The sequence below is a fragment of the Macaca nemestrina genome, chromosome 9 (genome assembly GCF_043159975.1).
Source record: "Macaca nemestrina isolate mMacNem1 chromosome 9, mMacNem.hap1, whole genome shotgun sequence".
NCBI lineage: Eukaryota > Metazoa > Chordata > Mammalia > Primates > Cercopithecidae > Macaca > Macaca nemestrina.
Genome location: NC_092133.1, coordinates 75,541,551 through 75,553,917, shown reverse-complemented (window position 1 = coordinate 75,553,917; position 12,367 = coordinate 75,541,551). Strand labels below are relative to the sequence as shown.

General features: G+C 54.1%; 1 protein-coding gene across 9 annotated transcripts in view; it reads right to left on the bottom strand.

Annotated features, from left to right (window-relative positions):
- LOC105465958 (zinc finger MIZ-type containing 1) overlaps positions 1 to 12,367 on the bottom strand; it is a 241,533-nt gene that overhangs the window by 104,404 nt on the left and 124,762 nt on the right. For all 9 annotated transcript variants that reach the window (XM_011714618.3, XM_011714627.3, XM_011714625.3 and 6 more), the window contains one exon: positions 5,171 to 5,279. In XM_011714618.3, the coding sequence (XP_011712920.1) occupies positions 5,171 to 5,230 (60 nt within the window). In that variant the 5' untranslated portion in view covers positions 5,231 to 5,279. The remainder of the gene's footprint in view (positions 1 to 5,170; positions 5,280 to 12,367) is intronic.

The following is a 12,367-nucleotide window of genomic DNA, read 5'->3' as shown; positions in this document are numbered from 1 at the left end:
ACAAAGCCCTCCGTCACAGGGCTGCAGTGAGGCTTAAACAAGATGAGGCTTATATGGCCCCTGGCAAAGTGCCTGGAGCATGGGGTGCTCCCATGTGGGGCTGCCCTTGCCCCTGACTGTCTCCCAAAGGCTCCCCTGAAAGCACAGCTGCACGTGGCCGCTCTCAGCCCTGGCTCCTTCTGCAAAGGCGGTGCTCCCTGCATCTGAATTGTGCGAGACGGGAGGAATTTGAAGATACAGAAACAAGCCCTCTGTGAGGGCAGCGGCGGGTCCTCACCTCTGCCTCCTGTGCCCTTTCTCTCAAGCATGCCCCTCAGAGGCCACAGGTGGTATCTGGGCTGCATGTGGAAAGCCATGCAAATCAGCTGATTCCTGCCCACCAGCCACCCCTGCTAACCGAGTTGTTCTGTTTATTTCAGTGCTGTCACACCCAGTTAGCAGGGTCAGGAGCCACTGCATGCTGCCTCAGAGCTGCCTGCCCCCAGCTGGTCACAGCACCCCACTTTGGGGCTCTGGGTGCAGGGGTGGCCTCTGAGGTCAGTCTCAGAAGCCCAGTCTGGTTCTGGCACCTGAATGCCCAGCCTTCAGTATCTCACCAGCCTTCTGAGCTTACCCCAGACAGCTCATGTGGCCTGTAGGCTGTGGGTACATCTCACTGCTGAAGAAAACATCAGAAAATACCTTTGCTGGTTTTTTTTTTTTTTTTTTTTTTTTGACAGGGTCTCATTCTGTCACCCAGGCTGGAGTATAGCAGTGCAATCATAGCTCACTGCAGCTTTAGTCTCCTGGGCTCAAGGGATCCTCCCACTTCAGCTTGCCAAGTAGCTTGGATTACTGGTGTGCACCACCATGCCTGGCTACTTTTTGTTGTTGTTGATGTTTAATAGAGACGAGGTCTTGCTATGTTGCCCAGGCTGGTCTTACACTCCTGAGCTCAAGCAGTCCTCCCACCACAGTCTCCCAAAGTGCTGGGAATACACTGCTGGCTACTGTGCAGCTCTTTGGCCTTGGCCAAGCCCCCTCCCCTCTCTGTGCCCTTGTCGCCTATTTCAACCATGAGGTGACTGAAGTGCACAGAGAGACAAAGTGATCTAGTGAAACAAGCAGGACAGACATGGTCCAAACCCCGTCTGAGTCACTGAGCCATGCAGCCCAGGAGACGGTGCTGCACATCAGACCCCACATCTGTGACACGGGGCAGTGACGGCATTCAGGGCTGCTGCAAAGTTGAGAAATGACAAGGAACTCATGACAGAGCAGGAGCCCAGGGGAAGACTGCTACTGCTATTGATGCCAGGGACCCTCCACGGTTCCCTGTTTCTCTTGTGAGCCTCTTGAGGGGAGAAATAGCCTCCTTCCTGTTCACCTCTGGAACCCCAAAGGCTGGCACAAGGCTGGGCCCCATGGGAAATGATTGGGGAGCAGTTAACTGTCCAAAGGATGGTGAGCCTGCTGTGTAGGCCAGCAAGGTGGCCACTGCAGAATGAGCCCCAGTGGGAGGTAGAGGGCCAGCCATTGATGGGCTGGGGATGGGAGCACATGTTTGAATCATAGGCAGAGGCCTCCCTAACTGTAGCTGTTACTGGACACTAGTACTCTGTCCCCCATCAGAAAGCCTGCCATCTCTATAATTCCTCATAAGAGTTGGGCTATATCCAAAGGCATTGAGTCTGCTGGGGCAGGAACAGGGCACAGCAATGCCTTGAAATGATGAATTCATCTTATCAATCCATCTGTCCACTAGTCCATCTGTGAATCAAATGATTCATCCATTCATCAATCTATGCATGTATCCATCCATCTATCCATCCATCCATCCATCCATCCATCCATCCATCCATCCATCCATAATGAATCAATTCATCCATCTGTCTGCTTGCCAACCCACCCATTCATCCATTCACCACTTTATCCACCACTCACCCATCCCTTCATTCATCTACCTATCTGCCCATTCATCCAGAAGTTAATTTATCCAGCCACCCACCTATCTGTTTATTCATCCATTTATCCATTCATCATCTATACATGTCCACCCACCCACCCATCTAACTATCTGCCCATATGTCCATCCATCCATCCATCCATCCATTCCCTTACGTATCCATCTATCAGTCCACCCCTCTCCTCAGCCCACCCAAAATAGTTGGGCCCCACTCTGAGCTGGATGCTATGCTGGATTCTGTGATTTTGAAATGAATATGGCACATCCTCTGCCCCCAAGGAGCTCAACCTAGTGGGAGACCTGATGTATTCCTACAGGGCCCATAGCTCCAGAGAGACAGAGCAGGGTAGGTGAGATAGCTGGGTGCACAGGAAGTGTTCTAGCTCAGGAATGGGTACAGATGCTCAGAAGGGCCCCTGGGGTTCCGGGCAGCTGCTGAGCAGGAATGAGCTGATGTGCAGGGCTCTCCACGTGGAGCTTGGATGTGCCAGTCATCTCTGAGAAGGGCATGTTACAGAGAGGAAGCACTGGTTCTCCCAGTACCAAGAGGCTGAGAAGGGACAAAGGCAGCTGAGATAGAGGCTGTGAAGAGACATGGTCAGCAGGGTACAGAGGGCGGGGGTTGGTGAATGTCAGCAAAGGCTACAACCAAGGTGAGGGCAGGAAGGGATGGCTGTGGGGAGAGGTGAGGGAACCACAGCCCCTACCGGCCCGAAGTCTGCACAGCCGACACATCCATCATCTCAGCTTGTGCAGACATGCTTGCCTTTCTCTTCTGATTAGGTTACAGGATGCCTGAGAATCAACAATCCCCAGCCAACCGAGGCTGCCTTCTAGGGCAGCTGTGGAGCAGACAGATGTCAGCACGGAGCTGTGTCTGACCGGGGGTGTGGGAGGAGAGGCATGGAGCATGCAGGGAGCTCTGGATGGCCCAGGGGGCATCTGGGCAGGTTGCTCACACTCACAAACGCACCACTGCCTGGCTGAAAGGCAGAGCCCTCTATGTGTGTGCATGCATGTGTGTGCCAGGGCAGGTGAGGGAGGGTGGTGTGGGCTCTGGCATGTGCTGGCTGTGCATTAATTATAATGCCCATTTTATAGATGAAGGGAGGTGAAGCAGCAACTTAAGGCTGCATAGTTTGTAAGTGATGCAATGGTGACTGAGCTGTGTGCCATGCTGTGAGGGGCTTCTGGTGGGCTCTGCCCAAGCTAGACCCAGGGAGGGCCAAGGAAGTCAGGTGCACCCTGACCCCTGGTGCTGTGGAGCTGGGTGCCGAGAGGAAAGAGGGTGAGAGCAGGTCTCGGCAGGGGTGATGTGCCTGCCATGTGGAGGGTCTCATGCACAGGAGGCATGAGTGTCCCATTGCGGGGGCAGGGCCACTGCCAGCTGAGCAAAGGGTGGGAGAAACGGGGTAAAAGGCAGAGCTAGGAGAGAACCCTGCAGAACCCTAAGTGGGAGGAGGGAGGGTGGGGGAGGAGGGAGTCTCGGCGTCTGGTTTCTATTCTGCCATGGTGAGCAGAGGCGCGTAACGGGCTTTTGGGAGAGCCATTGGGGTTGGGTTCAATCCATAACAAGTCTTCTTCAATTTCCTCTCCACAGACCCCGCACGGACTTCAAGATTGCTCTGCTCGATGCTAATAAGAGGACACACACCCCTTGTTCTCGTGGAATAGCCTCAGTTCTACTGGGCAGGCACCTTGGGGAGGCTCCATCTGGGCCCTGGCCCTCAGGGAGGGAAGGCTGGGTGGGGAGGGGCCTGTGAGCTCCACCTGGCTGGAACCCAGGGGCCAGCAGCCCATGCTGGTTGCCTGAGCTTCTTGCTAAGCTGGCCTAGGCCAGGGGCCCGAGCCCCAGCACTCCCTTCCCTGTCACATATTGAGGACCATGGCCACCACTGCCATTAGCTGATCACCCACCACACACCAGGGCTGGGCTACGTGTCTCACCCGTAACATCCTCACATCATCCTATGAGGTGGGCCCTATTTGACACATGGGGAAACTGAGGCTCAGAGAAACGGAGGACTAGCTTGAGATCCCATCGTGGGTCCATAGAATAATGAGGACTCGGGTCCAAGGCATCTGACACCAAAGCCCGTGCCCCTCTTGCTGTACCTGGTCCTTCCTGGAGTGAATAACGTTCCTTGGTCTGCACAGGGAAGCTACCAGCCTGGGCTGTGGGAGCTGGGCCCAGCGGTTGGGCGCGTCACTCCTGACCACCGCTTGGGGGCGCCCCTGTGAAAGGTTCCCCACCTCCCCGCAGTCCAAATAGAGGAACTCCTGGGCAGCCTGCCTCCTGGGCTTGGTGTGAGCTTCGGCAGGGTGGGGACCATGGCACTCTCTGCAATGAGGTCTTCCCAGCACCAGAGGGGCTGAGTGGCCTCAGGCTACCCACTGCTCTTCTCTGTACTTGTTTCCTTTCCTGTAAAACGATATGATTTCCTAGGACCTCTTCCTTTGTGGCTTTTTTTTTTCTTTTTTAAAAAATAGAGATGGGGTCTCACTATGTTGCCCAGGCTGGTTTCAAACTCTTGGCTTCAAGTGATCCTCCTCCCTTAGCCTCCCAAAGCGCTGAGATTACAGGTATGAACCACTGGGCCCAGCCTATAATGGGTTCTTCTTTTTAAATAAATTAGTAAATATTTTTAAATTTTCTCAGCTTTAATTTTTCTTTCTTTCCTCTTCTTTTTCCCCCCCGAGACAGAGTCTTGCTATGTTACCCAGGCTCGGCTCAAACTCCTGGGCTCAAGCAATCTTCCTACCTTGGCCACTCAAAGTTCTGGGATTACAGGCGTGAGCTGCCACACCCAGCTTGTGACTTTTATTTTTATTTTTATTTTTAAGAGAACAACTGGAGCAAAGGGGTAGGGAGCTTAGTTCTGGGGAGGGAGGTGGTGGGAGGGAGATGGAAGCGCCAGGTGCATCACTGCATCCTTGCACATAAACAGAGCCCAGAGAGGCCACAACACTGGCCCAATGTCACACAGCTGGGAAGGGTGTGCAAAGGGACAGGGGAGCATTGGCACTGAAACCCAGGCAGGTGATGCCAGCATTAGGCTGGTCGGTGCCAGCATGCCAATAACGGCCTCGATAGGTAGGTGGTCAGGAGGCCCTTCCATCCGCTCCAGCCAGCACCCGCCGGATGCCCTGTTGCTATAGCATAGGTGTGCTGCTCTGTCCGCCCCATCTGTCCCGCCCTCAGAGTGTGCCTTGCCCCACACCCACCTGCTTGATGCACTGCAGTCGGTCATTGGTCTGCTGGATGTGCCTGTCCATAGAATTCATTCTGGCCGTTTCGCTGGGTTCTACCCGAGAGCCATGAACGTTGTCCAGCCTGCGAAAAGAAAGGAGAGGGTGTTATTGGATCATGCCCGGCCTGCCGACCTTGCACCAGCCTCCCAACTGCCCTCTGGCCACAACACTGGTAGGTTCCAGAGCCCTTTGCTGGGCCCTGTGGGGCTGCACCTGGGGTACCTCACTGGGCTGAGGGCAGGAAAATGTTCCAGGTGCTTTCCATGTGTGGTACATGTGAGCACTGGGCAGGCATGCCCACATTTCTTTTCTTTTCTTTTTTTTTGAGATGGAGTTTCGCTCTTGTCACCTAGGCTGGAGTGCAGTGGTGCGATCTCGGCTCATTGCAACCTCTGCCTCCCAGGTTCAAGCGATTATCCTGCCTCAGCCTCCGGAGTAGCTGGGATTACAGGTGTCCGCCACACACCTGGCTAATTTTTGTATTTTTAGTAGAGATGGAGTTTCACCATGCTGGCCAGGCTGGTCTCGAACCCCTGACCTCAGGTGATCCGCCCACCTCAGCCTCCCAAAGTGCTGGGATTACAGGTGTGAGCCACCACTCCCAGCCAGGTGCACACATTTCTGTACGTGCATGTGTGTTTTGGGTAGTGGGAGGGGTGGCAATTCCCCTTGGATTCCTGGTTCAGGGCTTGGCCCGTGTGTGTGTGTGTACGTGTGTCTGTGTGTGTGTACGTGTGTGTGTGTGTTCATACATGTGCAGGGGGACCTTCCCATATGATGACCTTCAGTGCACGTGTGCTCTGAGTGGAGAGCTCAGGTGGCACCTGCCCTCCCCCAGTCCCTCAGGCTTTAGAGTTCTTCATAATTTACAAACCACTCACAACTGTTTTTTTCACTTTGCCCTCTTGGAAAAGGAGGATAAGAATGAGCACCACAGCTATTTTCTAGATAAAGAAACTGAGGCTGAGAGACAGAAACAGAAAAGCCAGGGTGGCACAGCAAGTGGTGTCTGAGCCCACACCAGGAACCAGGGTTCCTGACTGCCAGCCCGCGGTTTCCATTGTGCGAGGCTGACGGTGCGGGTGCAGGGATGGCTTGGCACTAGGCTCACCCTTCCTGAAGTGTGGAAGAAGGGAGCGTCAGGGCCATTAACATGAATGGGACTTCCCTCTGGAAGACAGAGCTAAGTGGAGGAAGCTCCCTTGGCTTGAAATAGCCCCAGGAGTCCCCAGGCCGCTCCAGGGAGGCCACACAGCAATGGCAGAGATCTAGGTAGAGAGAGGAAGGACTGTAAGGCCCTAGTCCGCCCACTGCTCAGGGATCCAGGTTCTTGGGCCAAGGCAGAAGTCTGCCCGCTGCCAGCTCGGTTTGCCCTCCTGCCCCCAGGGGACAGTTCAGGCTGCAGACATCTGCGTCAGATCCAGGGTGCTGGACAGGAGACCTGGAGCCCTAAGCCTTCTCTGCTACTCTGCCACACTCCCTACTAAAGACCCCTCATCTCTGGCCATGTCACCCTGGACTTTTCATGTGCTGGACACCTGCATTCTCTCCTTTCCTCTTCACACCCACTCTGTAAGGCTAGGATCATCTCCATTTTACAGGTGAGGAAACTGAGGTCCCCAGATGTGCCAAATCCTCGCAGCTGGTGGAAGTGTAGGTGTGTGTGCCTGCCTGTCTGCTTTCTACACACGCTCGTTGAGGGAACCAACACCATTGCCCGGCCCCAGCCTTTGGAAGAAAGTCCTGTTCCTCCTCCAATTGCTTTAAAGGATGTGTAGCTCTTGCTGCAATTCTTATTGCTCCATGTGTGTCTGAAAAGGTAATTCATTTGCATGGCTCAAAAATCAGAAAGTCCACAAAGGTATCCAGTCCTGGGTCCAGGTCCTGTCCCCAGGCCCCTGGTGCCTTTTCTAGGAGAACCAGTCCCCCTTCTGGAGAGTCTCATCTAGAAGCAAATATCTATACGCACTTTTTCTTGCCACATTTTTAAAAACTGAAAATAACATTACACATTATTTGGACGTCGCTTTTTTCTTTCTCTTGATAACATCTGAAAGTTTATTCCACATCAAGACATAAAGAGCATCTTTTTTTTCTTTTTTTTGAGACAGTTTCGCTTTGTTGCCCAGGCTACAGTGCAGTGGCACAATCTTGGCTCACTGCAACCTCCGCCTTCCAGGTTCAAGCGAGTCTCCTGTTTCAGCCTCCCGAGTAGCTGGGACCACAGGCGCTGCCACTATGCCTGGCTAATTTTCTTTCTTTTTTTTTTTTTTTTTGAAGACGGAGTCTTGCACTTTCACCAGGCTGGAGTACAGTGGCGCGATCTCGGCTCACTGTAAGCTCCACCTCCCAGGTTCATGCCATTCTCCTGCCTCAGCCTTCTGAGTAGCTGCGACTACAGGTGCCCGCCACCACGCCCGGCTAATTTTTTGTACTTTTAGTAGAGACGGGGTTTCACCATGTTAACTAGGATGGTCTCGATCTCCTGACCTGGTGATCTGCCCACCTCGGCCTCCCAAAGTGCTAGGATTCATGTGCCACCGTACCCGGCCACACTTGGCTAATTTTTTGTATTTTTAGTAGAAATGGGGTTTCACTGTGTTAGCCAGGATGGTCTCGATCTCCTTACCTCATGATTCGCCTGCCTTGGCCTCCCAAAGTGCTGGGATTACAGGTGTGAGCCACCGCGCCCGGCCACCTTTTCATTTTTTAATGGCTGCACAGTATTCCTAGGTATCATGAAGCATCATCCAACTAACACGGGTCCATTGACCCTCTGCCAGGTGCTGTTCTAAGGCTTGAGCCCCCAGACAAGGCCCCTCTGCTCAGGGGGCTCACACTCCAGCCTGAAACGAGGGACCCTGAACCTGTTTCCAAATTTTTCTTTCTTTCTTTTTCTGTCTTTTTGAGACTGAGTCTCCCTCTGTCTCCCAGACTGGAGTGCAATGGCATGATCTTGGCTCACTGCAGCCTCCGCCTCCCGGGTTCAAGTGATTCTCCTGTCTCAGCTTCCCGAGTAGCTGGGATTACAGGCGCATGCCACCACGTCCGGCTAATTTTTATTTTTAATAGAGAGAGGGTTTCACCATATGGGCCAGGCTGGTCTCAAACTCCCGATCTCAGGCAATCCGCCCACCTTGGCCTCCCGAAGTGCTGGGATTACAGGCATGAGCCACCGTGCCTGGCTCCAAATTTTTATCATTGCAGTGCTGCAGGAATAACTGTTCATACCGGCACATCACACGTGTATGAATTAGTCTAGAGAACATACACTCAGAAGTGGACTTGCTGGGTCATCTGGGACTCTGTACTTCGGTAAGTGCTTTCTGGAGCTCTCCAGCAAGAAGGGGAAAGTGGGGGTTGTGCGCATACTTATTTCTTCCACCGTCACCCTGCCAACCATCCCTCCATTCATCCCACCCGCTGCCCAATTTCTCCACCCATCATTTATCCATCGAAATACCTGCCTGGGGAAGGAGGAGGAGGGTGACAGAGCACCCAAAAAGAAAAATTTTAAAAATAACAATAATAAAAACAAATGCCCGCCTGTTCACCTGTCTACTCATCCATTCAAACATCTTTAGTCTCCACTTGCTCATTCGTACATGCTTACACTCTCCCAAGAAATGCTCTTTGTTTTGTTTTGTTTTGTTTTGAGACGAGTCCATCGCCCAGGCTGGAGTGCAGTGGCGTGATCTCGGCTCATTGCAAGCTCCACCTCCCGGGTTCACGCCGTTCTCCTGCCTCAGCCTCCCGAGTAGCTGGGACTACAGGCGCCTGCCACCACGTCCAGCTAATTTTTTGTATTTTTAGTAGAGACGGGGTTTCACTGTGTTAGCCAGGATGGTTTCGATCTCCTGACCTTGTGATCTGCCCACCTCGGCCTCCCAAAGTGCTGGGATTACAGGCATGAGCCACTGCGCCCGGCCGAAATGCTTTTTAATAACGATACCATGCAGGGTCCTAGGCTAGGTGGATTGGGCGTGCAGAGATTAAAATGAAATCATCTTCTTGTGTTCAAGGAACTCTTGGTCCAAGCCCATATTTACCTATTAGATGACCATGTGCTGAGCTCCTACAAGTCAGGTACTGGTCCAGGCAGAGCACAGGTAAGAGAATGTAGTTACATCCCCATTTTACAGATGAAGAAACTGAGGCTTGGAGATTACAGCTTGTTGGGTAGGAGCCAGCTCAAGAATCCTGGCTTTCCCTTTACAATTTTCACTCTTGAACAGGTCCTGGGGAGGCGGTAGGATACAGGTGTGCGTGTGTGTGTGTGTGGTCTGGGTCGGCAGGGGTGTGATCAGGGCAGCTCCGCTTGCTACTTCTGTAGGTCACCCAAGCGGGAGCTGAATGTGTCCTCCTGAGATTACCCACACAGACCCTCAGCCAGCATCCACATGACAAAGGCTCCTGGGGCCAGGGACAAACCATGGTGGGGAAGACAAGGACACAGGGAGCCCAGAGCAGGAGCAAGACACTGCCACCTTCAGCAAGGCCATCTCAGTTCCTGGTGCCAGTCCCCATCACAGCCAAAGGACCCTGGTGGTCTCCCAGGCACCACGTGATACCCCTGCAGCGGTGAAGGCCTGGGTCCCATGTGGGGGCATGGGTGAACACTGGTAGCCAGGGTTCCAATAGAGAATTCAACTTTCACAGCCAGCCAGGACAGGGAGACCCATCCCACAAAGGCTGGGCTGGCTCAGCTCCTAGCTGGAGGAGATGGAAGAGAAGTATAAAGAAACCCCATGCCTGGCAGGCCTTCATCCCCCTGTCGGCAGGCCACTGACCACCAGGACAAAGGGCCACCGGTGGCCCAAGCAGCCAGCAGGGGGCGCTGTTGACAAACCTAAGTGACCTGGGGGCCAGATCTGAGCACCGTGGAGGTTCTAGGTGTGCTTCCAGGCCCTCTGTCCTCTCCCTCACTCCAGTGAGCACCCAGGTGTCCCCAGCCAGGATAGACTTTGAGTGGGTTTCTCTGGTTTCGTGGCCTTGGTTTCCCCATCAGCAGAACAGGATGCTACAGAGGGACAACTCAGTGACCTCATAAGGGTCTACTTCTGAAGAGGAACATTGTGTCCAGGGGCAGAGCCTGGTGGGCCTTGATAAATGCTTGTTGAATGACAGTGCCTGGAAGCCCCAGGCAGGCACAGGAGCTTGGATCCACCCAGTTGGCGATCATGGGGCTCAGAGGCCATTCTTTTCTGTTTAGTCACAGCAGGGGCCCAGGTCCTGCTTTAAGAGGAAAACAGCAAACTGGGAGACGGGACTGTCCACCTTCGGGCGGGCCCCACGCCAGCTCACGGGCAGTTCTGTCTGGAGGCTGGTGGCTGGACTGGCTTCTGGACGGAAAAATTCCTGGAATATTACGGGGCCAAAGGTGCTTTCAGGTCCCCTATCTACCCGCTCTGCCTCAGCTGGTTTTAATCTGAGGAGCCTGGGGCCCATCAGTGGTTTGTTCAAGGCCATGGGGCACTGGGCCGTGTCCAGGTCCCAGGGGGGCTTTGCTCCCAGGCAGGGCTGCAGCTCGCAGGAACTGAGGGGTGAGTGTCTGGGCTTGCGACACCTGCGAGACCCAAGAGTGGGTAGACGAATGGCATGAGGGACATTGCAGACAACAGGGACAGTGGTGTATCCTGTGTTTCTTAATCAATAAAAGAACAAATGGCCAGCAGATTATGGAGGCACCTACAGGTGAGGTGCCAATTTTAAACTGTTGAAGTCAATGGTGGAGAACTGCGGTTACTAACCCCAGGAATGGAGGAGATGGAGGCTCCAGTCTCTGGAGAAAAAGGGTCAAAGGCCTAGAGAGCAAAGGGTCCCAGGCATAAAGAGAGGAAGGGTAGGCTGAGGGAGGCATGCAAGAGACAGCTTGTTGAGGGGCAGGCTGGGATCTACCATTTGCTCTATACCTGCTATGTTCAGGCACCAGGCCAGGCCCTATGCAGTGCTAATTTTCTTCCTCCTTAAAAGGTTCAGAGAGGGGAAGCAAATTGCCCAAGGTGACATAGCCGGAAAGCTGCCGGGCTGAGATTCAAACCCTCTACCTTTCCAGCTGTTAATGTGCTATTCTTTGCACTCCCCACAACTGGCGGTCAGAGCCTCCAGGTAGTCCCCACCTCTGGCTGTGACTGGGCCCAAAGAGATGACCTTCTTGTTCCACCCAACCTGTCCAAATCCAGTCACTTGCACCACGGGGCTCTCTGCACACCAGCCAGCTTTGGGAGGTGGCACACACCTGGTGGCCAGCAGAGGTCGCCCTTTGCCACAGAAGCGCTGCACGGCTGGGCTGCTGCATCCGCCTCCGGGCGCCTGGACTCCTTTAAGCCTTTACAAGTCGCTACAAATCCTCCGTGGCTGCAGCTGTAGAGTCCGCGAGGCCGGGCTCCTGCCCAACAGATCACTGTCGGCCTGGCCCCGCGTGCACCCGTGGCCTCAGCCCTTCCTACTGCCTCTGAATGGGGGGTGGGACCAAGCAGGTTACCCCCATCCCGGCTCAGGACGCCCTGGTCCGAGCAGCCAGGAGCCATGCAAAGCTAATCAGCATGGGGGATCAGGACCCTGCTCTGCTGAGTGAATAGGGCAGAGAGCTGGACCTCCGTTTCGCTGTCTGCAAAGCACAGGATCGGGCTGGCCAGCCTTTGGCAGACTGTCAAATACCAGCTTCTTTAGGATTCCCTGTGAGGAGCTCCGGCTGTTCACAAAACTCCATCCCCATAAGAGGAGAATGACTGCTTTTGAAGCTGCAAAGCCTGTCCCAAGGCAGGTCCGTGGGGAGGCTGCAGGCCCGGCAGCAATGGGAGCTGTTCTTCCAGGGCAGCCCAAAGCCACGACACTGGCCCTTTCACAGCTCTGTGCTTCTTCTTGCACCTTACGCTTGGCTGGGCTTAGTTGGGCAAATGGAAGTTTTTGGATGGTGACATGGGGTCAGCTCGGCTTCCCAACTCCTGTGGGACGTCTTTCAGGACCAAGCTTCCATTTACACTTCTCACCACCCAGCAGAGCGAGGGTGTCTACCATTGGTGGCGCCTGGTGCAGAAGATGAGTTCAAGAAAAGTTAGTGGCTATTACACAGAGGGCTGCTCGGAGGATAGAACGTTGAGAGCTGAAAAGGCCTGGGAACACCCACCTCATGCCCTTATGGGGCAGGGTGGGAGGTGGAGGTGGGGA